The sequence below is a fragment of the Xenopus tropicalis genome, chromosome 1 (genome assembly GCF_000004195.4).
Source record: "Xenopus tropicalis strain Nigerian chromosome 1, UCB_Xtro_10.0, whole genome shotgun sequence".
Classification (NCBI taxonomy): domain Eukaryota; kingdom Metazoa; phylum Chordata; class Amphibia; order Anura; family Pipidae; genus Xenopus; species Xenopus tropicalis.
In genome coordinates this window covers 82,796,917-82,822,005 of record NC_030677.2, presented here as the reverse complement: position 1 = coordinate 82,822,005, position 25,089 = coordinate 82,796,917, and the positions used below count along the sequence as shown (strand labels likewise).

The 25,089-nt window shown below is 39.7% G+C and overlaps 1 protein-coding gene across 3 annotated transcripts in view; it reads right to left on the bottom strand.

Annotated features, from left to right (window-relative positions):
• The window catches only part of cenpc (centromere protein C), a 57,570-nt gene extending 34,974 nt beyond the window's left edge, over positions 1-22,596 (bottom strand). Inside the window, exons 1-11 of one of the 3 annotated variants that reach the window (XM_012955392.3) lie at positions 22,387-22,596; positions 14,485-14,531; positions 13,542-13,618; positions 10,305-10,593; positions 9,858-10,049; positions 8,211-8,824; positions 6,515-6,737; positions 5,126-5,335; positions 2,670-3,448; positions 1,949-2,194; positions 111-816 (exon numbers count right to left, since the gene is read on the bottom strand). In XM_012955392.3, coding sequence (XP_012810846.2) covers positions 111-816; positions 1,949-2,194; positions 2,670-3,448; positions 5,126-5,335; positions 6,515-6,737; positions 8,211-8,824; positions 9,858-10,049; positions 10,305-10,593; positions 13,542-13,618; positions 14,485-14,531; positions 22,387-22,395 — 3,392 coding nt within the window. In that variant the 5' untranslated portion in view covers positions 22,396-22,596. The remainder of the gene's footprint in view (positions 1-110; positions 817-1,948; positions 2,195-2,669; positions 3,449-5,125; positions 5,336-6,514; positions 6,738-8,210; positions 8,825-9,857; positions 10,050-10,304; positions 10,594-13,541; positions 13,619-14,484; positions 14,532-22,386) is intronic. The other 2 variants (XM_012955387.3, XM_002936462.5) reach the window with 2 other exon arrangements.
• Positions 22,597-25,089: the final 2,493 nt, after the last annotated feature.

Genomic DNA, 25,089 nt, shown 5'->3' with positions numbered 1-25,089 from the left:
GACTTTTCCAAATCATGTAGGCAAATTTGGTAGATGCACTAGGCTACCAGCATTTTAAAATAATTTAACAATATAATCATATAAACAAATGTATAAATAGTATTACTTACACTGTAGATGTATACAGGTCTTCCCTGTATTTTTGATGAGACCTGGGGTTAGGTTTGTCAATTCCTTCACTGTTAGTGCTTTGTAAGCGAGGAGTAAGTTTAATCTCTTCTAACTGGGCATCTTTACTTGTAGACATAAGAGTTTTGCCCGCTTTTATGCCATTAGTTATACAATCGCTATCACTTTCAGAAGATCTTTCAGATGCTTGATCAACAAAGTCAGGACTTTCATCACATGAATCTAGATAAGTCGCAACTGAACCTCTAAAATTGTGCTTCTGACTGTCTGCCATCAATTTGTAGAGTGTTAACACTTGAGATTCTTGGGCTTGGGGAACCTGGCAAACATTATCTAAATGTTCATCATCTTCACTGAAATCAGCACATTCTTCTTCAGATGAAATCAGTTTTTTTGACCTCCGATTGTTTTTCTTAACTATAGATTTAGGCATTTTTTGAAGATCCTCATACATCTCCGAATCTTGGACTTCCGTATTGTCACAAACATTTGGGATGATAGCAGATTTTGTCACTGGTATCACAGCACAGTCATCATCAGCAGGCAGAATGCCTTTCAGTTGCCTTTTATTACCTTTCTTTAATGGAGTCTGCACTTTGCTTGGGGTTGTTACAGTAAATCCTTTCCCTTCATTGGCATCTGGGATTTTTCCTTTCTTTGTACCCTTCTTGTTCTTTAATTTATTTTCTGAACAAAAAAAATATGTTAATTTTCTGTTAATGGTAACAAAACCAAGGAACAGGATTACAGGTATGGGATTCCTTATGCGGAAACCCCTTATCCAGAAGGTTCCAAATTACGGAAAGGGCATCTCCCATAGACTCCATTATAAGCAAATAATTCTAACTTTTAAAAATGATTTCCTTTTTCTCTGTAATAATAAAACAGTACCTTGTACTTTATCCCAACTAAGGTATAATTAATCTTACTGGAGGTAAAACAAGCCTATTGGGTTTATTCAATATTTAAATTATTTTTAGCAGACTTAAGTATAGAGATCCAAATTATGGAAAGATCCCTTATCCGGAAAACCCCAGGTCCCGAGCATTCTGGATAACAGGTCACATGACTATATACTGGCATAAATAGGTAGTTCACCCTTAAATTAGCTTTCAGTATGATGTAAACAATGATATTCTGAGACACTTTGCATTACATTTTGTCTCAGCAATTCTCCGACTCGGCATTTCAGTAACTGGTAGCTAGGGTTTTATTTTCCTTAGAAACCAGATAGTGGTTTAAGTAAGAGACTGGAAGATGAATAGGAGGAGAACTGAATACAAAGATAAGTAATAAAAAGTAACAATAGCAATTAAATGGTAGCCCCACAGAGCAATAGTTTTTAGCTGCTGTGGTCAGTGACCCTCATTTGAAGGCTGAAAAGAGGTATAAAAGAAAGACAAATAACTCAAAAACTATAAATAATAAAGACCAGTTGCAAAGTTGCTATGAATAGGACATATTCATAACATACTAAAAGTTAACATAAAGTTGCAAAAATGTGAGGCACCCCCCAGTGATTGTAATCACGTCTCCTGTTAGTAGAAAACTGCACTGGCCTGGGGTACCTGTAAGCAACCAACCCTCTTCGTTCTTGAACTGCTTGCACAGTATAGTGAAAAGCACTGCAATAATGAAGCATTACAAGTGTTCTTGTTCACTGACAATAGACTGCTAAACTCAGATAATATGCTAATAAACCCCCCCTGTAATATACCTAAAGGAAGAGTAAAATGGAGACCACTTTCCTCACTTTTCCACATATCTATTAACATAATACAAAGTGGCAAAACTGTTTTTGAAAAGTTCAAAAACTTACTTTTATTTTCAAGAGTTTTTGGAGGCAGCTCTGCAACCTTTTGTGAGGGAGAAACAATCCACCACTGTGAGGGTGGTCGGGAGATCCTTTGTCTGCGACCAGATTCCATTTGGTCACATGGGGTATTAATGACTTTTTCTGCTGCATTTACTGCTTGCAGTCTTTGATTGGGAACAGATGTCTGTTTCAGGTCTTGTGGTGAAACAATCTCAGGAAACTGAAGGTTTTTAATGTCCTTTGTTTTTACTAAAACAAAGTAATAAAAATGGTTTAATCTAAATGTGAGAGAAGGTGATATCATATAGCATAAAAGTTGGAAAAAAAAGAAAAAAAAAACACGTCCATCAAGTTCAACCTTTTAGAAACTTGCCTAACTACTAGCTGATGTAGAGGAATGAAAAGGTCTTTCCAATTTGCCTATGAAAGGAGAAAAAAATTCTTCTTGATACACTAAAAGGCAATCAGATCAGTCCCTGGAACATCCAACTGTTTCTTCAAACTATTTAATGTTTCTGATGACACAACAGCCTAGGGGAGAATGTTCCACAACCCTATTTTTTTTTTTTTATGTTTAGTAGAGAGACTATGGTTATCCAAATTACCAAACACCCTTTATCCAGATAAACCCAGATCCTGAGCATTCTGAATAACAGGTCCCATACCATGTCTGTGGAAAATCTGTTACAATTGTCGCAACTTTAGTTATGTAAAATACACTTACCTCTTTTATAAGAAGATGAAGCTCTTCTTGTATTAGTCACATTTGGATTTTCATTTTCTTCAGAAGAAAAAATATCCCTTTTTGTAGGAGATGCAACTTTAGAATTTATTGAAATCTGCGCAGATGTGGAGGGTTTCTGAATTTCAGCAGATGTGCAGACCTCCTCTGAAGATCCAGTATCAGAATTTACTGCTCCTTGGCCATCATTTTTATTCCGGTTTAATAGTGAGGGCTTACTTTTTGTCTTTTGAGTTTGTTTTTTCTTTTGAGCTTTTTTAACAGGTTTGCCTTTATTTGTTTTGGACAGAGCTTGCTTTTTTGAAGATGTTTTTTGTAAATCATGCTCATCTGACAGGGCACAATTATCAACATTCTCTTCTAACTCATCAAGACCATGTACAGAAGCAGATTTCACATTTCTACCTTTGTACCTATGTGTAATAACACCATTATCCACTTCACCTAACAGCTTCTCTGCATTCAAAGTAAGTCTTCTAGATAATGTAGGATTCTCCTTAGTAGACTTTTTTTTAGGAGTGACCTGTTTATTTTGTTCAATGGCGCTGACATTTTTATCTTGCTCCATTACATGTTGCAGAGCATCTGTATCACTTTCAGGCAAAAGAGTTTTCTTTAAAGGCACAGGTTTTCCCTTTCTGGGAATAGAAATCAGTGGATCACAATCTAATAAAGCAGCATCGTCGAAAACAAAATCATTTTCATCCTCTTCACCTTGATGAGGAGTATCAAAACCTGGTGCTTCTGGAACAATTGAATACCTTAAATATTTAAAATATTAGTGAAAATTACTACTGTAAAATAAAACAATGCTGTATATAGAAAATGTGTCAGAAAAGCCAAGCAAAGAAATAGAGGCAAAAAACTGATGTCACCTGTAATAAATTCCCCATAGGGATTAGAGCTTCACATTAAGATCCCAACTCCCATATAATGCCCTCTTGTTCAACCATTCTTCTAAAATATTTTTTGCTGACTATATATTGGATTGTTGTTGGGCATGTAATCTGCATATTGTATTACTGCAGGGCAGCCTAGAAGCAGCGTACAGCATAAACAAGCACACAGCGAAACACACTGTGAGCACAGCTGCAAAGCTGCAGGCAAAGCATTGGCAAGCTTGTTTATGAGGTGAACATTAAAGTGATACTGACACCTATTAAACCCCCCCTTTTTTTTTTTTTTTTTTTTTTTTTACACCTGCCATTGTGTTTATGTTATGAGCTTCTAAACGGTTATTGAAAAAAATTCCAGTAAAGCTGAAGTAACCATTCTCCAAGTTTGTATTGTGGTTGGAATCGGACCTCAACTCTGAAAGATTGACGGCGTCTGCTAATTTTCTGTGCGTGTAATGTGGAGGGGGAGAGCATTTTGAAGCAGGCTACGGACTGCAAGAATGTGAGTGAAAGGGGAAAGAGAAACATAAAAAGCTGCAAAACAAACTCACAAACAGCGAGGAAACACATCCACAGGTAAATGCTACAGGCTCACAAGCATTGGGAAGGGAGATCACATGGTCATGTTTAGTTACGCTGCTTAAAGTAATGTTAGGATCCTCCCAGTTTTTTTACGTCAGCAACTCCACTTCTGACAGACAACTTCAGAAGCTAAAGTTGGCTTGCCAGACAGTCGGGGCCAGCTATCTTTAATAGGATTTACTTAGAAAAACAACTTTCAGGAAAAAATGGTCAGCATGACCTATAGGTATGTTTGGATGTAGAATCATATTTTGAAAAGTACTTTTTTGCTGTCAGTATCACTTTAACAGGCTGAACAAAACAGTTTACATTGGATAAAGGCTTAAGCAGGGCCTCTAGAGGAAGAAGACATTATTACACTCTCTTTTTCACTTAAGTAAGGCTGCTTTTGTTTGTTATTATTTGGAAAAATAGGAAACTGTAATATGCTCATTCTTGTGATCAGGGAACGAGATTACACTTCAATTGCTTGCTAACTGAAGTTGAAGTAAAGAACAGTCGTAAGATGGATCTGGAGGCAGAAAATATAGCCTTCATGAAGTTGAATGGAGAAGAGGAGGGTATATAGAGATGTCAGGTTAAGGTGGGGAGCATAAAGACATTGTATTAGACTACAAGATCTTTTGGAAAAGGTTTCTTTTCCTCCTGTATCAGTTATTTTCTGCTTTTTATGTAAATCTGTATGTTCAACGTATATACACCTTTATTGTGCAACACTGCAGAATACATCAGTGCTTTATAAATATATGCTGTTGGAAAGAAAGTAGAAAAGCATAGAGATGTAGTAAAGAAGGAGTACATAGACTGTGGAAAAAAAGGAGTACTGTATGTGAGATAAGTTGAGGCAAAATTCTATAACTTCACTGGCTCCACCGTATTGTTGGGGGTGGGGTCTGTGTAATAAGAGATACACTATTCTAATATGTACAATCAAAGCATAAATAATAACTGCAATCATACCTTGAAGCATGGCCTTGTGTTGCTGCTTGCAAAAACATGGAACAAACAGGACTTCTCGGATTTCTTATTTCAAAAAGGTGATTTCGCTTTTCTGATTTCTGGGAGTTTACTAGTGGCACAACACCCTCAGTTTCCCATGTTTTCTCCAGCATTTCTGGCTTGTCAACAGTCTGTTCAAAGGCAGAAGACTGCACAGTTTTCTTTGCAATGCTATGGGAATTAAATTGCATTTATCATTACACAAATGGACAAACATGACAAAAAGAAAAAAAATTTAATAAAAAGATGTTTTGTCTCTTAAACTTTATAATTTGAGTTATTCCAGCAGAATCAAACCAATTCAACCAACAAAAATCAGCATTAAGTTTTGATCCGTCTACTGCAAGTTAGAAAACGAGAGCAAAAGTCCAATTAGTTAGAGCACTGGTATAATTTAGCAGATATTTATTTTAATCTTGCCACACACAGGCCATTTTCATCTAGTAATTTAGCTTCTCCAGATTGGCAGCTTACTAGCCCACATATGGAGGCAAACGCACAGACTGACCGCTATGTGGCCTCCTATCATCCAGATATGTATTGGGCAGGTCTTAATATCCCATTGATTCAGGACAACACTGGCCTGTTGATGTAGTCTCTTCCTATGATTCATTGTAGTACTGTTTTATAGTCTTAAGAAACAATTACCAACAATTTACCCAAAATAATAAAAAATGAAGCAAGAATGGTGTGACCCTTAGTATCAGAGGGAGGTCACCTGGTTGATGAGAAAAGAAGGAAAGTAGAGAATCTGAACTGTTATTTTCCATATATTTACACAACAGCAGTTTAATGTTTCCTTTTCAACAGACATGCAGTGTGAAGGGATCTTTGGCTCCTTTTAACAGGTTAAACTAAGGAATGCTGGCCTGGAAAATATTATTTGTACTGGGACAAAGAACTATCTAAAGCATATATTACAAAGAGTGCTGCTAAATGGAACATTTTCTAATTGGACCAGTTCGTTAGTAGGGATCTATCCTTGGTACTTTTTAATTCTCAGATTATAAAACTTTACAAGCACTTTGCAATGGAAGGGTTGGAGTAGGTGATGACCTCACAACAGAACAGATGAGTTTATGGAGAATAAGGGGAAAAAGCCTGCATCATGACATCTAAACAGCATTAATTTTGTACATCTGCATTTTATATTTCTGAATTTCCAAAGAAGCACATTCCAGCAGCCAAATCATGCTTTTTTACTTTTCCAAGCAAAATAATTTTAAATCTCTTATTGGACAACATAATCTTCTTTTATAGCTAAATGTGGCATGAACAACCACGTTTCTGATGTGAGCTAAAAGTACATCACCAATTAAAATAAAAAACTGAGTATAAAAATACATTTACCTCCTCTTACCAACAGAAACAACAGCGTGATTTGATTTACAAAGGGCTTTCTTAGGTAGACATGTTTCCGCTTTATCTTCCTTGTGGTAATCAAAGTTAGTAACATTTGCATGTTTTTTTCCTTCTTCCACATCACTCCTCTCAAAGTCAGCAGCATCTTTTAAAGAATGTGTCAACTCCACACTTTGTAGATCAGATTGTTTCTTTTGTTTCTGGAATGAGCCTAAAACAGCAAATGATGATACAAATATCTTAACTGTGCTTTTCACTTATACTGCTTCTGTAAATCTGATATGATCAAAATGTTGTAAAGACTAAATCCCTTTGCAACACTCCTGTATAATAATACAGGTATGGGATCCTTTATCCGGAAACCCTATATCCAGAAAGTACCAAATTACGGAAAGCCTGTCTCCCATAGACCCCATTTCAATCAAAAAATTCAGATTTTTAAAACGGATTTCCTTTTTTCCTGTAAAAATAAAACAGTGCTTTGTATTTGATATCATTAATCCTTACTGGATGTAAAATAATCCTATTGGGTTTAATGTTTTATTGATTTCTTAGTAGACAAGGTATGAAGATCCAAATTACAGAAATTTGCCATTATTCTAACCTTGCCTATAAAGAGAGAAGATGTCATAGTGCATTTTGGGACTTCTAATATTTCTTCACATTACAATAATGAAATTAACAAGTAGGTAATTTTTAAAAGTGTTATTTTGAAGGCAAAATTTGGATTTACCACTACTAGGTTTTAAATGTTAACCTGGTGAAGGAAATTATACCACATTAAGTTTTATTTATTTATGCAAATTCCAATAGGCTATAGCATGGGAGTACTGCATTTAGGTTAATGGAACAACACTAAGAAGAAGGAATTCTAAAGATGGCCACACACGTGGCGATCTGACGATGTTTCGTGCGACTATCGGTCGCACGAAACATCGTCAGATCCGCCACACCCCGTTCAGGGCTGAAACAGCAGATAAGGAGGTAGAAACAATAGGATTTCTACCTCCTTCTGCCGATTCAGCCCTGACGGCAGATTTTGGTCAGACGCCTTCTATGGCGCCCGATCAAAATTTTCTAACCAGGCCGACTGATTTCAGCAGCTTCCTGCGATATCGGTCGACTCGCCAACATGCCATACACGCACCGAATATCGTACAAAACGAGGTTTCGTACGATATTATCGGTGCGCGTATGGCCAGCTTAAGGGTAATGTCACACCTGGCGTTTATTTAGTGATAGTGTCTGGAAACAGTTATAGTCAGTGGCATCTATCTATATGTACATGAGGCAGATATCAGCCTGCAAATGCTTGTGTGCTTTTTCCAGTCTGTCAATTGTGCATAATGATAGGCTGATGTCATTGTTCTCAAATCTGCAAACATGGGGGTGGATATGGGCTGTACTGGCATTTTCTCCATCAGAACAACATGTGTGACATTAGTATAAACAAGCATGCAAACACATTGGGAGAGTAGGATTTAACAGTGAATGTTATGTTCTTGAAAACAGCAACTTTATATTGTAAGATTGTATATTATTCCTTGCCTTGTACAAAAGTATTTGGTCTGCTGAACTCTGCACTTGCCATGAAACACTTCAATAACTTTGTATGTCATTCAGTTTAAAAGTGTTACATAGATACATTTCCAAGGCTCAAATAATGTTAAATAATAAATAATACCTCCTATGTCTATCTCCTTGATATGCCCTGATTTAGATGTAGACATTACTTTGGTTTTTGGTAACTTCACTTCTTCTTTGGCCCCAGGTAGATCTGCATTTTTTCTGAGACGTGTTATTTTTTCATTAGGTGACTGAACATCTACACGGGTGGCTGTATTCATGAATATTCCTTGACTTGCTAGCTGTGAGACAACTTGACTGTTTGACAAGGTTTGCTGTAAATGTTGCACTTCATCAGAACAATCAAAATCATTTTCACTGAATCGCTGGCTAAGATTTCTTTTAATGGCACTACCTCTCTTATTTGGTGACATATTTGCATTATGTCCATAAGAAACATTTTCTGAGGAAAGTTCTTTGCTTAAAACATGGTCTCTGTCACATATGTTTCTTTGAATAGATTTGGCTTCTTCAAGCACCAGCTGTGATTTCCTTGAACGAGCTGACATTGAACCTGGTAAATCAGATTTTGATTTTTTGGGGTTTGAAATCCAGGAATCCACTACAATGCTGTCTACTTCAGCTATCAAAAATTCGTCCTCATCATTCTCAATTTCATCCTGTTGCAGAGACAATGGATTCTGTGTATAAGAAACAACATTTGATGGCCTGCTTAAAAAAAAAAAAAATGATTAAAGTAAATAAATTATAAAAGCAAAACAGTTATTAAATACATGAAGCCTAACTCAAAGACATTATATATTTTAGTAATTAGAGCTCAGAATGATATGATTAACTATGTAACATTAGTAATAGTGTTTATTGTTTTTCCCTTTAGCCCTGCATTTTACAGCATTAGGAAGTAGGGGTCAGAAGAATTCTTTCCACACTGAACATCAGTTGAAGGGGGTGTGCAGAAGGAGAAAAAAAGATTTTCTGGCACTGTACAAGACTCACAGGCATTTGATCTTATCTCAAAACCAAGGCTTACCATTACTGTAATGATCACTCAGTAACAATGATCACTTGCTAGAATAGTCATGGAATGCTGTCTTCAGTGGTCTTAGGGCTCTGGCACACGAGGGAGTTTAGTCGCCCGCGACAAATCTCCCTTGTTGCGGGTGACTAATCTCCCCGATATGACATCCCACCGGCGAAAATGTAAATCGCCGGTGGAATGGCGGCGCGATTTGCGGAAATCGCCGAAGTTGCCTGGCGTATGCCATCCCACGGGTTTCTTAAGAAACAATCAGTACAGTATTAACAACAATTCTCTATTGTTTATTTCATATGATCATCATAGAACTAACTTCTTTCTAGTTGTGAAAACCTAAAGCCCACCTGAAGTTTAAATAAAATAGCAGTCTCAATGTCCGGTAACACCAGAAGACTGATACAGTTAACCGAGATTTTTTTTTATAGGTAAAAAAAGTATTGTATCTGTAAGTTCTGAATACCTAAATGTAGCACAAGGTTCACGAGAGTTAGTTTTATATCCTCTTAAATACACCCGTTTCCCCAGGTATTGCGTACTTAATACTACAATAAGCCATGTAGAGTAGAACCCTGATTTTTAGTTCACCGGAGGACATCGCCAAAAGGACAAACTCCAGAACAACATAAAATCCAGGAAAGAAAAGACAGCTGTTAAAAGGCAATGTTCATATCAATAAAATCATTTAACATCTTCTTCCTGCATTAATACCGTTTTTCATTAAATCCAGTCAATGTTTTCCTCTTCTTGTGAGGAGAAGCATGGTTTTTTTTCTCAGCAGCCATAAAATTATGCTGTATTTCTGATTGCTTTTCTTCTGTTGTACACATAGGATCTTTTTCAAACATTCTCATTCCTTTAATGTTATTTGCATCTGGTTCTGTCAAGTTTCTGAAACTTAACCTAAATTTAACAAAAGTGAAACAAAAATGATATCAATATAACCAAAGGCATAAAATAAAAGGGATATTTCTCAAAATTAATGCTTGAGAATACTGTGTAACCAGTATTCAGTCATTCCTTGTGTTTATAATTTCAACAACTGTAATCTGCAGGGTCCTTACTTAGGCTAGGGTCTATCAAGGGCGAGTAATTTCTACATGGGACATCAGCATTATTACTAACTGTAGCCCTAGCCTATGATTAAAATATCCCTACCTCTTTTTGGTAGGAAGAGTTATCGTTGGGCTAGCAGGATTTTGTACAGCAGATTGCTCAAGAATGTAAGTCTGGTCCAAAGATTTTACAAGGTTCCGAACTACTCCTGGTTTAGTTGCTGCTTTAATATGTTCTTTTCCAAGAAGAACTACCCCTTCATCCCCAAGAGGGATTTGCTCAGTGTTCTCCTCTTCTCCACTTTCAGAATCTATCATGGTATTTCCACTTTCAAGTGATAAAAGACTGTTCATGCCCATTATCTGTCCTGGCTTTTTAAAATATACCTGACCTATGGAAAAAAAATATATTAGATATAATTAATGCTGAAAAGAAGTTTTACAGAACAACAGAAATTCATCAAGGGACCTACAAGTAGGAAATTGTAAAAGAGAAATTAGATTTACATGGAAGGTGTGCCAGGAAAAAATTTTTTTGCTGTCCAGAGAGAACATCAGGATAAAGCTGGCCATACATGCACCGATAGTATCATTCAAAACCTAGTTTTGTATGGTATTCAGTGAGTGTATGGTGGATCGACGCGACGACTGATATTGCAAAAGCTTCCAACATCAGTGGTCTCATCAATCAGGTAGGTCAAAAGATTTTGATGGCGCCCAAGCAAAATTTGCGTTTAGGGCTGAATATTCAGGTGGAGGTAGAATCCCTTTTGTTTCTACCTCCATATCTGATGATTCAGCCCTGAACGTCAATGGAGAGAAGGAACAATTTTTCCTGCAACAATGGTCGAAGGAAAGATCGTTACTGGTATGTGTATGGCCACCTTAAGACTAAAGTTTGCCAATTAACACCTAGGCAAAGGCATTTGGAGTAATGTTTTCTTCATAGATGAGGCAAAGATAAGGAGTTATTTGGACACAATAACAGAAAACATGTTTGGCCAAGACCAAGAATTTAACCAGAAGAATCTGATTCGAAAAGTATAGCATGTTAGTAGAAATGGTTTGGGGCTGCTTTGCTGCAACAGGATTTGGCCAACATCACAGAACCCACTAGGAATTCTTTACTGTATCAGAGGGTGCTTGAGGATAATGTGAGACTGTAGGGCTTACATCCACAAATTCAGTGAGTAATTGCATTTTTGAGTGCAATCACCATGTTTTTCTCCAATAATACAGAGTTTTTCTCTAGAATTCCTCTATTGTTGCTGTCTCAAAAGGGAGCTGTGCCTGATGCAATTGCGTCTGATGCCCCAAAATTACAGCAATTGCACTGTGGCGCAAATCAAATGCAACTGCGCTGAATATTTTCGACGTTTGTTCAGCATTATTTCCGATGTTCTACATGCAAATGCCACGTGCGCTGTTATTCTTTCCCCCAAGTGAGCTTTACCAGGGCCGCCATCAGGGGGGTCTGTTGTGCCGGGCCCGGACGATATCTTTGCTTTAAAGGGGGCCCGGCCGTGATACAGTTTTCTTTTTTAGCTCGGGCCTTTAAAGAACTACGGAACCTGTCCGTCAGCTGGAAATTTGATTGGTTGCGCCCCGTGCGTCCGTATGCATGGGGCACAACCATGTAAAAGATGCAAATCAGCGGGGAGCCAGGCACAGAACTAGAAGACGCGGCCAGAGGAAATTGCTGGGGGGGCTGGAGGAAGTCGCTGGGAGGGTGGCGAAAATTTTGTTGTGAGGGGCGCCGTGATTTCTGGTGGCCCTGAGCTTTACCCATTAACAGAGTGCTGATGGCACCCTAAAGCTACAGCCTGGTTTGGAGGTGGAGGACCTTGCAACATTGATCCTAAACATTCTAGTAAATCCATACAATAATGGCTGAAACTAAAAAAAAAAGAAAAAAAAAAAAAAGAAATCCAGGGTTCCGGGGTGGCCAAGACAAAGACTCATGTAAATGTTACTAAAATGCTGTGCAGCAAATTTAAAACAGGCTGAGCATGCAAAAACCTCTCAAACATGGCATAGCTGTATTAATTCTGAATGGAAAAGTGGGAAGCTTGGTAAACAGTTAAATGCAGATAGATCTAGATTTTTGGAAAAGACCAGATTCTGAGAATGACCATCCGTATGGGTAGCTGTATTAGTCCATTGCTGGAGATCAAAGGAGAAGGTTAGATGGAGAAATTGAGAGGGCCAGGATTGAGAGGGGTCATCTATATGGCAATTGAAATTGCCTACAATAATTGCACCTACATGATGTTGTTTCTGTCAAAGGGGCAATACCAAGTAAGTAAATAGCATGTTAATTTTTTGTAGAATCAGGATGAAATCTGCTGTTCATCATGCATTTTTATATTTTTCTCCATATTTCTCCTACTCACTGTTCATCCCCATTCCTTTTTTATGTATCTCCTATTCTTTTCCATTTTCAGCAATCAACACTACACAGTCTTTCTTCCTTGTCCGTTTGACACTTTCTCTGTTTCACTTATTTTCCAGGACTCTTATCTTCCCCATTCCCTTATTTCTCCTCTCTCTTTCTCCTGTTATTACTTTTGTTTTTTTATTTTCTTACTCCTTCTTTTAAACCCTATTTTTTTTATTATTTCAATACTATAATTTCAATACTAATGCCCTCCTCTTCTATACTTGTTTTAATACACTTTTGTCATCCCTTGGTACATTTCTCTTTTAATTCCTCTATTCTTGTGCTCTTTGCAAGCCTCTTGTTTATTCTTGACTCAAAGAAACATGCTTGAACACATTTTAAAACTACTGTTCCCCTTTTTTCTTCTTTAACACATTGCATTGCTTTCCTTTACATTCCTCATATTATCCCTCTCCATTCTGTACACACTCACAGTACACCTATTTTCATTGTGATGTGCCATGGCACACAGTAAGTCCTGTGCAGACTTGCCGTTAGCTCTCAACTCAGTACTGCCGAAGAAAGGAGACATGCAGTCCAAGGCTGAAGGAGGTGAGGCAATACACTGCAGTCCGATAGGAAACCACCTGCATGTGTGGGGTAGCCGTGTCTAGAAACACTTTTTAGTAGCACAGATACAACCTTATAATTCATAGCAATAAATCCAGTTCGGTTTCTAGCTATGGCTTATGATAAATAAGACTTTGAGAGCAACCAAACAGTAAAACCATTAACACAAGATATGCATACTGTCTGTTTTCAGAAGGCTTTTACTGCATGTCTTGCATTGCGAAGGAGACTGGCTCCTTTTGGCTTTCTTAACCCTTACCTTCATGGCTTTTCTGTTTGTAGTCATGTAATCACACATACATACACAACAAAAGCAAAATATTTTCTTACTGTTGGCATCTTCAAAACAATTCTTTATAGCAGACAAGATGTTTTGGCCGGGTCTTGTTTTTTGTGGTTCCTGTAACCTATAACAGATATGTAAAATGGAATTGTCATTTTAAATGGTAATTTGTCAAAACTATAAAAGTTTTAGTTTGTTTTTCATAGAAGCAATTTCTTACATTTTATCAAATATATATATATATATACATATATTTTTTTTTTTTAAAGATAGTCATGGATACACATTGATACATCCACTTATATGAAACAGGTACAAAATCTATTTATTGACAGCAAATATATTTTTAAAATACATATAAAATAAACAAATCAGTCATGTCATTAGCCTTTTTACCATTTTCCTGTAGCCTCCTGAACTGTGTTACAGTCTGACAGTTTTTAGGAATGTATGGCTAACACCATATCAGACAAGGAATTTTTGACATGGCAAAATATATATGGGAAGTCTCAACTGCATGTCCTCAGTTAGAATATTGCAGAGTTCAAAAGTGCTTTGGAATTTTTGTAATGGTCAGCTACACAATGCATAACCCCATTAAGTTCCATGCCAAGCCTTGGCTGATCTAATGTAAAGCAGGGGCCTCCAACCTTTGTGAGCCACAGTGAAATGTAAAAAGACTTCGACAGCAACACAAGCATCATAAAAGTTCATGGAGGTGCTAAATAAGGGCTTAGATTGGTTATTAGGTAGCCTCTATGCACACTATCAGCTTACAGGAGGCTTTATTTGGCCATGTGAACACTTACTATATAAACAGTTAAAACAGAAGGGAATTTATTAATACAGGTAACTGTATTCTCAGCCCATTTCAATAAAAATTTCTATGCCATCACTTTTGAAATATAGTGTACCTATTGATAACTATAATTGTAGCCCTTGAAAAAGATGCAACAATATTATTAATGAAGTAATAGAGTAGACACTTACCTATCACCATACAAATATCTGGGCCTGTATACATTTTTAAATCGTTGCTGTAAAAAAAAAAACACAAATTAGAAGAAAAACTATGTAGAAAATGTATAGACTTAACCATGTATTATAATATTTATTGTAAATAAATATTTGCGTATTAAAAAAGTATTACTTTTTGCGCTTAACGCAAATGCAATTGCATGTGGCCTTCATCATAGATGGGGCACTGAATATTTTCAAAGTCTGTCTGGCATAATTTTAGGTGTTCAGCGACAGTGACATGTGCACCCTATTCTTTCAGTGCACCTGAATTGCTGTGATTGACACAGGGTACTGAGGAAACACTGGAGCTGCCGCCTGGGCAAAAGGTTGCAACAGGGCCGGAATTAAGGGTAGGCAGAAGGGGCACCTGCCTGGGGTTCAACTATGGGGGCACCAGGCATTTACCTCTCCTGCCTACCCCTAATAAGCGTTCCGTAGTCAGCGCCCCCGTGGGTGGAGGAAATTACCCCCCCCCCCTCACAAAGGCACTGTGCATGGATGCACACATGCCAGGAAGGTGCAGGGGCAAGGTGGGCGCCAGGCAGGTACGTCTCCTGCTTAGCCCTAGTAAGCGTTCGTAGTCAGTGCCCCCGTGGGTGGGGGAAATGACCCTCCCAGGCAAAGGCACTGTGCATAGATGCACACACACACCAGGAGGGGGAAGGTGCAGGGGCGAGGTGGGCGCCGTAGGAAACCCAGTCGGCTTGGCCTGTCCCAGCATCCCTGCCAGCATAAATAGGCTCAGTAGCACCTGATTGGAACAGCAGATAGGAATGGCTGAGTGCCAGGAGCACATTTTGATGTTGGTACTTTTAATGAAAGTGGTTTTATGCACAGTCTCTGTGGAGACTGCAACTGCACTTCCAGACACATATGAGCCCTACTGACCTTATTCAGAACAAGGAGGTATACCTCCCCTTTAAAATCAGCCAGTTATAGAAGATAGTAACTAGGGAGCAACAGCAGAAGACCGGCCTGCCTCTGTCCATTTGAATCGGGACCCAGTTTCTTGGATATACCTGCATAATGTCATTGCTCTTGTTAGTTTTATCTTATCTTATCTATGTTTGTGCTTCCAAAGGTAACATCTTCCTTTAGCCCTCTAACGGGACCGTCTCTACTCCATAGTAATAAATTCCTCTCTGCTCCTTTCAACACACTGCTGTTCTTATAATATTTACACATTTTTGAAAAATCTAGCACCTCCAACTAATACCTCGCAAAAGCATAACAATTTCAAATCATTCTCCCACCTCCTTACTGCTCCTACTTGCCGCAGGCGATATCTCTCCAAATCCTGGTCCCTGTTGTATATCTATCTCCTATTGCCCACACAATGCTTCTCTTCTGGTAAAACCCTCACAAACTACTAACCTGTCTAACCTTATCCAAATTCCCACTCTCTCCTCTTCTTATCTCCCCTTCTCTTGTGCTCTTCTCAATACCCGCTCTGTAACTAACAAAGCCACTTTAATTCATGATCTGTTTTGCTCCAAGTCCTTTCACGTGTTTGCCATAACAGAGACCTGGTTCTCTCAGAATGATAATGCTATTGAGTCAGCTCTCTCTTATGGCGGCCTTTCCTTCTCTCATACTCCCCGCATTACTCGCCATGGGGGAGGGGTAGGGGTTCTGCTCTCCCTTCATTGCCGTTTTAAACTAATCCCTATACCTCCTACTTTCAGGTTTCCTTCTTTTGAGGTGCATGCAGTTCAGCTGTTCCACTCTCTTTCTGTGCAGGTGGAAGTTGTTTACAGACCTCCTTCTTCAAAATCCTTGACTACATTTCTCTCTGACTTTGAATCCTGGCTCTCTTTTTTTCTATGCTCTGACACCCCTGCAATTATTATAGGCGATTTCAATTGCCATATAGATGACTCCTCTCAGTCCTGGCTCTCTCGATTTCTCCATCTAACCTGCTCATTTGATCTCCAGCAGTGGACTAATACAGCTACCCATAAGGATGGTCATTTCCAAAAATCTAGATCTATCTGCATTTAACAGCGAGCCTTTCCCTCTTTCAGATCATCATCTTATCTCTTTTTCTATCTCGCATGCGTCTCCTTCTCCTACTAACGCTCAGTGTAAAACCCTGATTCGCAACACTTGAATGGTTGATATAACTGCTCTGTAACTCTCTTAGTTCTAACCTCTCCTCTTTCTCTGCTTCCTCTGATCCTGAGTTACTGGTAAATACCTACAACTCTATTTGATCATCTACAATAAACACCCATGCCCCCCTGCAGCCGCAACGCAGTCGTGCCCGTAATCCCCTGGCTTATCCCTCAGACACTATTTCTGCGCTCCTCCACTATAAATTTCTTATGGTGTGTCTCAATACTGCCCTATCCCAGACCAAGCAAGTATACTATAACACACTTGTAAATAATAATAAATCAAACCCACAGCGCTTATTCTCCATATTTAACTCGCTACTTCATCCTTCACCTATTGAATCAATCGTACCTGAACACACGCCCCAGGACTTTGCTGACTTCTTTAACCCTTTAAGTGCCAGCAGAATTTGACATTTCGGATCCCCTCAGGAAGGGTTAAGTTTAGGTAGGCAAACTATATATTGTTTTTTTCAGAAGAACCTGAGCTTTCCAAATCTGCCTGAGTTTTTGTGTATTTCCACTTCTGGAACAAGATTTAGAGCTGGAAATACAAAAAAAAAAAAAGAAAAAATGCTATTTTTCATGATAAAAGGATAACAGAAACACATTTTATTTTATGGGCAAAAACTCAACTGATTTGGAAAGCCTCATGTCTCTTGAACGTGCCAATACCAGATATGTATAGTTTTATTGAGATTTCTGACTTCTAAAGATCAAAAACTCCCAGCAGTAAATTACTAAATTTTCAAAGCATTACAGCAGAATACGGCATACTTTAGATTCCAAAGTCAAAAAACATTTTCCTAAGTATGAAAGCCAAGGGTCCACTGAACGGTTTGATGCCCATTGTGCATAGGATCACCGATGTATCTGGAATTTAGAAACCCCAAATAGAAGCTAGTGCATAGAAATTGCCCAGGAGATCTCTTTAGCTACTGAAAATTCAACACGTTTACTGTATTTCCTGTGGGGTAAAAAGACAAAAAAATACATTGACTCCCCCAAAACCATATATTTTTGGAAAGTACACATTCGGGCGAATTCTAAATTGGTACCCATGTCTTTCTACTCCAAACTACAGAGTCGCAATGCTTTTCCAAAATTGCCGGTTTTGATGAAATACCTGAAAATCACATAAAATCTTCCACTTTCAAGCACCTTATCTCCCACATAACATTAGGTACCAAGAAAACACACCCTAAATATGAAAGCCCGGGGTCCACTGAACAGTTTGATGCCCATTGTGCATAGGATCACCGATGTATCTGGCATTTAGAGACCCCAAAAGGGAGTTAGTGCATACAAAGTGTATACGCTGCAATATAAGCTACCGGCATGTACATTATGTGCCATAAGAGTACGGAGACCCTAGAAAACTATACATTTTCCGAAAGTACACATTCTGACAAAACAAAAATGGGTAAATACACCTTTCTACTGCAAACTACCAAACTACAAATCTATGCTAAACAGAACAGTTTTTATGACATTTCTGAAATTTGTCACCAAGCTTGCATTTTACCCCATTATGTACCCTCACATTTTGTACCATATAAAACATAAAACATTCTAAATATGAACGCCAGGGGTCTACTGAACAGTTTGATGCCCTATATGCATAGATTTACCAAACTATGTGGGGTACAGAGGATGCCAAATTGAAATACAGCAGACAAAATGTGCATGTGCAAAAACAAGTAACAAAGAACAATGTGAAATGCAATAAAATTGATTAAAAAAAAATCACTAAAATCCTTTTTTTTCTTTTGCCTAATATCTGCGGTCAGAATAACAGTTTGAGTATTTTGGCTTAGGCAAATAAGTTTTACAGACAAAGTCAAGCGAACAACAACTATGCATAACTGAAAATGCAATAAAATGGCTAAAAATGCAATAAAATACCCAAAAATGCACCAAAATCACAGAAAATGTAGTAGAAACACCAAAATAATACACAAAAGGTATTGCGCAGTGCAGTTAGCGAATACACTATCCGCAATGGCAATAAAACATTTTTTTCAGGCAAGAATAAAAACGATGCGATAAAAAAAAAAAAAATACATAAGAGTGTGTGTACACTAGGTGAAATGTGTTTTGTGTGCATGTGTGTGTGCAAGTAAGTGTGAGTGCTTTAAGTGCTGTGAATGTGTGAAACCCCTCAACCCCCCCAAAAAATGTATGTGTGTGCAAGTATAAGTGTGTATTAGTGTAATAAGTGTGTGATTGTGTGTTTTTGTGTGTATTTGGCACTTACCTGGCAGAAGAATCTGGAATGACACAGCAGAGACACAGGAGAGGCAGCTGCACACAACGATCTGTGAGTAGGCAGGGCAGGAAGAGGGGGGGCCAGAGGGGGAAGCTGGAGAAGGGAGAGGCACTGCAGGGGAAAGCCACATGGATTGCAGGTATTTCCCATGGGGCCCCTGGGCGATCGCACCCCAGGGGCCACTTGTTCCCCCCCTGTGCTCGCTGCCTAGGGGCTGGTGAACGAGTGGGGAGCGAAGGAGCAGCTTGAAAAGCCGCTCCTCCGCTCCCAAATCCGGAAGTGCAGCAGGATGTAGAATATACGTCCTGTGGCACTTAGGTACTTTTATACACAGGACGTAGATTCTACGTCCTGTGGCACTTAAAGGGTTAAAAGCAAAGTCGATTCTATCCGCAAACAATTTTTCCAACCTTCAGATACCGGTAATCTCAACCTTCCCAAATCTTCTCTTTCCGCATTCATCTCCTTTAATCTCGTAACAGAGTCTGAAGTTTCTCAGCTCCTCCGATCCTCTCCACCTACTACCTGCTCACTGGATCCTATGCCCTCATCGCTACTAAAACAGTGTGCCCCTGCCCTTACTCCAACTCTTACCCACATTTTCAATTCCTCTCTGGCTTCTGGTACTTTCCCCCCTCTATTCAAACAAGCATGTGTCATACCCATTCTTAAAAAGACTGGACCTGTTCTGCCTTTCTAACTACCGTCCTGTCTCTCTCCTGCCCCTAGCCTCTAAACTCCTGGACCGTCTTGTCTTTTGTCATGTCACTAAATTCCTCTGCACCCATAATCTGTTGGACCCTATGCAGTCTGGTTTTCGGCCTGCGCACTCCACTGAGAGGGCCTTATGTAGAGTGGCAAATGATCTGCCAAGGCAGGCACCGTGCTTTTGATATGGTTGACCATTTTGTCCTTATGCAAATTCTCTTTTCTCTGGGTATCCGGGATCAGGCTGCATCCTGGTTCTCTTCCTATCTCTCTGACTGCTCCTTCTCTGTTGCTCTTGCTAACAAATCCTCTATCCCGGTTCAGCTTAGTGTGGGAGTGCCTCAGGGCCCAGTGCTTGGTCCTTTTCTGTTCTCACTGTACACTCTCTTTAGGAGGCCTTATTTCTTCTTTTGGTCTTAAATACCACTCATATGCAGATGACATCCAGATATATTTAGACACCCCTGCACTAACCTCTGATGTTCAAACTCAGATTGCTAACTGCCTCCTGGCTATCTCCTCCTGGATGAACCAATGCCACCTCAAACTTAACCTAGCTAAAACAGAGTTCATGGTCTTCCCACCCAAACCTAGCCCTTCTCCTCCTTTCCCCATTACTATTGATGGCATGACCATCAACCCATCAATTCTGCACGCTGCCTTGGGGTTATCTTTGACCAGTCACTCTCCTTCTCTAACCATATTAATAACACTGCCAAAACCTGCCGTTTTTTTCCTCCACAATATTGCCAAGATACGCCCCTTTCTTTCACAAGTAACAGCTAAACCACTAATACATGCCCTTATCCTTTCCCACTTAGATTACTGCAATCTCCTACTAACCAGCCTCCCACCTCTCTCCACTGCAATCAATCTTAAACTCTGCTGCCAGGATCCCCCTGCTCTCTCCAAAGAGGGAAACTGTTCAGCCTCACTTAAAGGAACAGTAACACCAAAAAATGTATATATTTTAAACAAATTAAACTATAATGTATTGATGCCCTGCACTGGTAAAAATTGTATATTTGCTTCAGAAACATTACTAGAGTTTATATAAACCCTGGTGTGTAGCCATGGGGGCAGCCATTCAAAAGAAGAAAAGGCACAGGTTATATAGCAGCTAACAGATAAACTCAGTAGAATACAATGGTGTCTTATCTGTTATTTGCTATGTAACCTGTGCCTTTTCTCCTTTTTTCCAGCTTGAATGGCTGCCCCCATGGCTACTCAGCAGTGTATTTATATAAATTATAGTAGTGTTCCTGAAGCAAACACCCGAATTTTACCATTGCAGGGCAACAGTACGTTATATTTCAATTACTTTAAAACAGTTTCATTTCTTGGTGTTACTGTTCCTTTAAGCTCTATTGCATGGGATGCAAAGGATAGCTTACAAAATCCTTCTGCTAACATTCAAAGCCCTTCACTCCTCTGCTTCTAACTACATTTCTTCACTGGTCTCCCTGCACGTTCCTGGTTGTCTCCTCCACTCCTCTCAGAGCCTCCGTCTTTTTACACCATCCACACCCACTGCGCTCTCTCGTCTTAAACCTTTCTATCTCGCTGCTCCTTACCTCTGGAACTCTATCCCTGAATCCCTCTGTAGGGAACACTCACTAACTCTCTTTAAGAAAAAGCCCAGATGTTACCTTTTGGAGCACTAAAACATTATTTGCCTAGTACCTGGTGCACTCTTATCTTCCAATTTGTGCCTGTATGTTACCCAACCACTTAGACTGTAAGCTCTATGGGGCAGGGACCTTCTTCCTACTGTGTCTCATACCATATGGCAGTTATTAAGCACACTTATTCCCTGTGCCATATATATATATATATATATATATATATATATTTATTGTATTTATTATAACACTTGCCCTCCCTGTGTGTAATTTTGTATTTTGTAAGATTGTAAAGCGCTGCGTACCTTTGTGGAGCTTTATAAGTAAAGTTATACATACATACATAGTAAGCATGATACTAAAACAATGCAAGCGTTCATTTTAATAATAAAGAGATAAAATAATATATACATAGATAAAAAATATGCATTCTTAATTTTTTTATTTTTTTTCTGGTATTAAAAAAAGTATATATTGTCCCTTTATAGGTGAACTTTCCCTTTAAGGTGTTGTGTGATATGTTAGCACTATATAGTTGTTGATGGATGACAGAAGCAAATGTTCATCACCAGCTAAATGCACCACCAGCTGGGCATCCGTAATCTTACTAAACAGTGTTTTCCAATCAATAAGAAAAAGAGCTAGACAAATATACAAGGATCTTCTATTTTGGAAAGGATGCTGTTAGGAGGACATAAAGCTTGCATGGCAGTGCTGTATATATCTCTATGTTATCAACATGATGATCGATGTAGCATTATCTTGTGTCTATAAATTAAGTATAACCCAGACTTCAGTGTTTTGCTGTTCACACAACTTCCAGCACGGCGGCTAGCAAAAACTCGATAGTAATCACGTAGTGCTGCAGCATTCATGGGTCAAGCCATTTAAACGAACAGAGGGCCAATTCCAAGGGTCTCCTGCACTCTTAGCTGGAAACCGCACAGGTGCCAATACTATGGCAAACAGTCCGGGAACCACTGCCCTTAAAAATCTAAGGGCGCTATTAATATTATTTGAACTATCCTTAACTACAATTCACATTAGCCGTCCCTAACAGCTGACTATTCTGAGAGCTATAGTTATGCTAAAGCAGAAGGGTAACCATGGCCTGCTTTCATTTGCGCCATACTTATGCTCGGTGAGTTAAATGAGGTACCTGTTCCATATTTCCCAACAGTTCTGCTTTTAGCGGGAAATCTAGATGATCATAATAAAAGCCGCGGTCGCAGATTCGCGCTTAAACCTCACGCAACACCATCCAATCCCTCCTCCTAGGCTCCCGCCTTACACCTAATCCCGACAGCATCTCGCGAGAGTGTGACGTCACGAAAACACGTTTTCGCGCTCAGTGTGCTGCGGAGTAGGAAGTAGCTGCCCTGGGATCTGGGGGAAAACAAGCAACACGTGGGAGTTAGTGGTGGGAGGGGCAGGCTGGAAGCGTTTTTTCAAAACGTTATTTCCTCTACTATCCACTTCAACTTTTGTCGGGGAAAAAAAACTATGGCTAATTTAGGACAATTGATAATATATACATACTAATCTTTAGCTATCTGGCTTTTTTCCCCCGCTGTGGCTTTGTGGAGGGTTCTGTTCTCCACATCGTGCCAATACTGCTACATGTAGTTCTACACTGCCGACGCTGTGTGAATAAGAACAGATCCGCTTTTCTTAGCTTGTGTAGGAAACACCGGCTGAGAAAATCAGATAATCCGTCGTGAGTGATTAAGTTTTTAGGGTTTTTTTTATTAATTCTGGCATCAGGAATTTTTTGCACATTTTCAAAATTTAGGGACAAAAAGGGCTCACTTAGAGGAAAATAGCGGCAATCACTTTTAAATGGGGACCTGTCACCCACTCATTAAAGCTGTATAATACCTGATAATGTCACTAACGTTTGGGCAGCTTGGATTCTCTTTTAGGCTAATGCCAGACAAGGCGTAGGGCGGATATTTTTGGCAGGTACCTCTCCTGCCTTCCCCCTAGTAAGCGTTCCGTAGTCAGTGCCCCTGTGGGTGGGGGTGCCCCCTCGCAAAGGCACTGTGTATAGACACGCACACACCAGGAGAGGGAAGGTACAGGGGCGAGGTGGGCAACTCAGTCAGCTTGGCCTGCCCCAGCATCCCCGCCAGGGGTGCAGGCACATGTAGCCGAGATATGCATAAAAACACAAGAAAATGCAGTGTCTCACATTTTTATGCAGATTTCGGCTACATGTGCCTGCACCCGAGCGTATTCCATTCATTGTGGTGCAGGCACAAGTAGGAGGCGTAAGGCGGTATTTTCGCTTGCCGAAAATATTCGCCCTACACTTCGTCTGCCATCAACCTAAAGGAGACATGTACCAGTGAATTATACTCTTCTAAATATAGAAGGATTGTGCGTAAAAAAGTTGTGTTTCAGACTGATTTTTGAGAGATTTTGCCAAAACCCCACTAGTCCCGCCCATCTGTTCCACTTCCCGCTGGAGGCTCTCAGTACACTGTGCTGTAAAGGTGCCCATACACGTTAAGATTTGCGAGCGGACCTTCACCCGATATCCCCACCTACAGGTGGGCGGTATCGAGGAGCGTGTAGGCTAATTCAATCGTTTGGCCCCAGGGCAATGGGGCAGTTGGTTTGGGGACCGCATCAACGAGCCGATGCAGTCCCCGATCCGACTAGATTTTCTAACCTGCCCAATAGAGATCTGGTCGATTTCAGGCCAGATATCGGTCGGGCAGGCCTGTTGGTAGTCCCCATACACGGGCCGATTAGCTTCCAAATCGGTCTAAGGGACCGATATCGGCAGCTAGAATCGGCCCGTGCATGGGGACCTTAAGATAGAAACCAATCAGCAGCTAGGCTGACCTGATATGGAACTGAAGCCTCTCTTTGCTTGGGTGAGTGCAAGGCTGTGATTGGCTATCCCCCTCCTACTGTGCTTCTGGCTGGGACCGGTAAGAAACGCCCACCCTTCATTTGAAACAGGGACAGACAGCTGATAGGATCTATAGGGAACGCCAATAAAGGGGTCATTTTTACAGATAGGATTCATTTTTAGCCCAAAGTGAAACCTGCACCATATATTATTCACAATTGCCTACAAAATTCGTTTTTTTTCTATTTATCCAATATGTGTCCTTTAAAGCTACCCCAGAAAATCACTCAGTAAGACCGCAAGCCTGTATCCCAGTGTAGTTTAAGAACACAACAGATCATGCTGACTAAATAGTTTGAAGGAAACAAAATTTTAATAATTGATATAGTGTAAGTAAAGTTTCTGTTGCTCAACTAACATGATAGAAAAGGATTTGGGATTATTTATTAGGGTGTCCCTTTAATTGTCATTTTAATTTCCCTTTAGCTATTTGTATTAGAGGTTTCACTGATCATCAACCAGAAAATTATGGAAACTTGATACAATTTGCCAGCAGTACCTGTCAAATTTCCCGTACTGGACCCTGGGATATATATTTATTCATGTTTTCATTGAACAATTAGGGCTTGAGGAGGCCTGACCGCTCCTCCCCTGACGCGTTAAATTTATGCACGGTCGGGGAGGATGCCGGGTGAGGGCCCTTGCAAGGGGGGGGTTTAGGGGACGTGGCCGGCGGGGGCACCTGCAGGGCCCCTGGGGTGGGAGCCCCGGTGGGCCCTGCACCCCCTAGTCCGACCCTGTCCCCACTATCAGTGCCTCTGGGCAATGTACCTAATGCTGTGTGCATAAATTGTTGTTCTTGGCATAAGTGTTCCCATAATTGGACAATATTTCACTTGCATCAAAAGTAACAGTAAGTAAACCTTAAAGTCTTTACCAGTTTACCAGTCTTTGTGGTTTTTTTTTGTTAGTTTTACTAAGCACTTAAAAAAATAACTATGT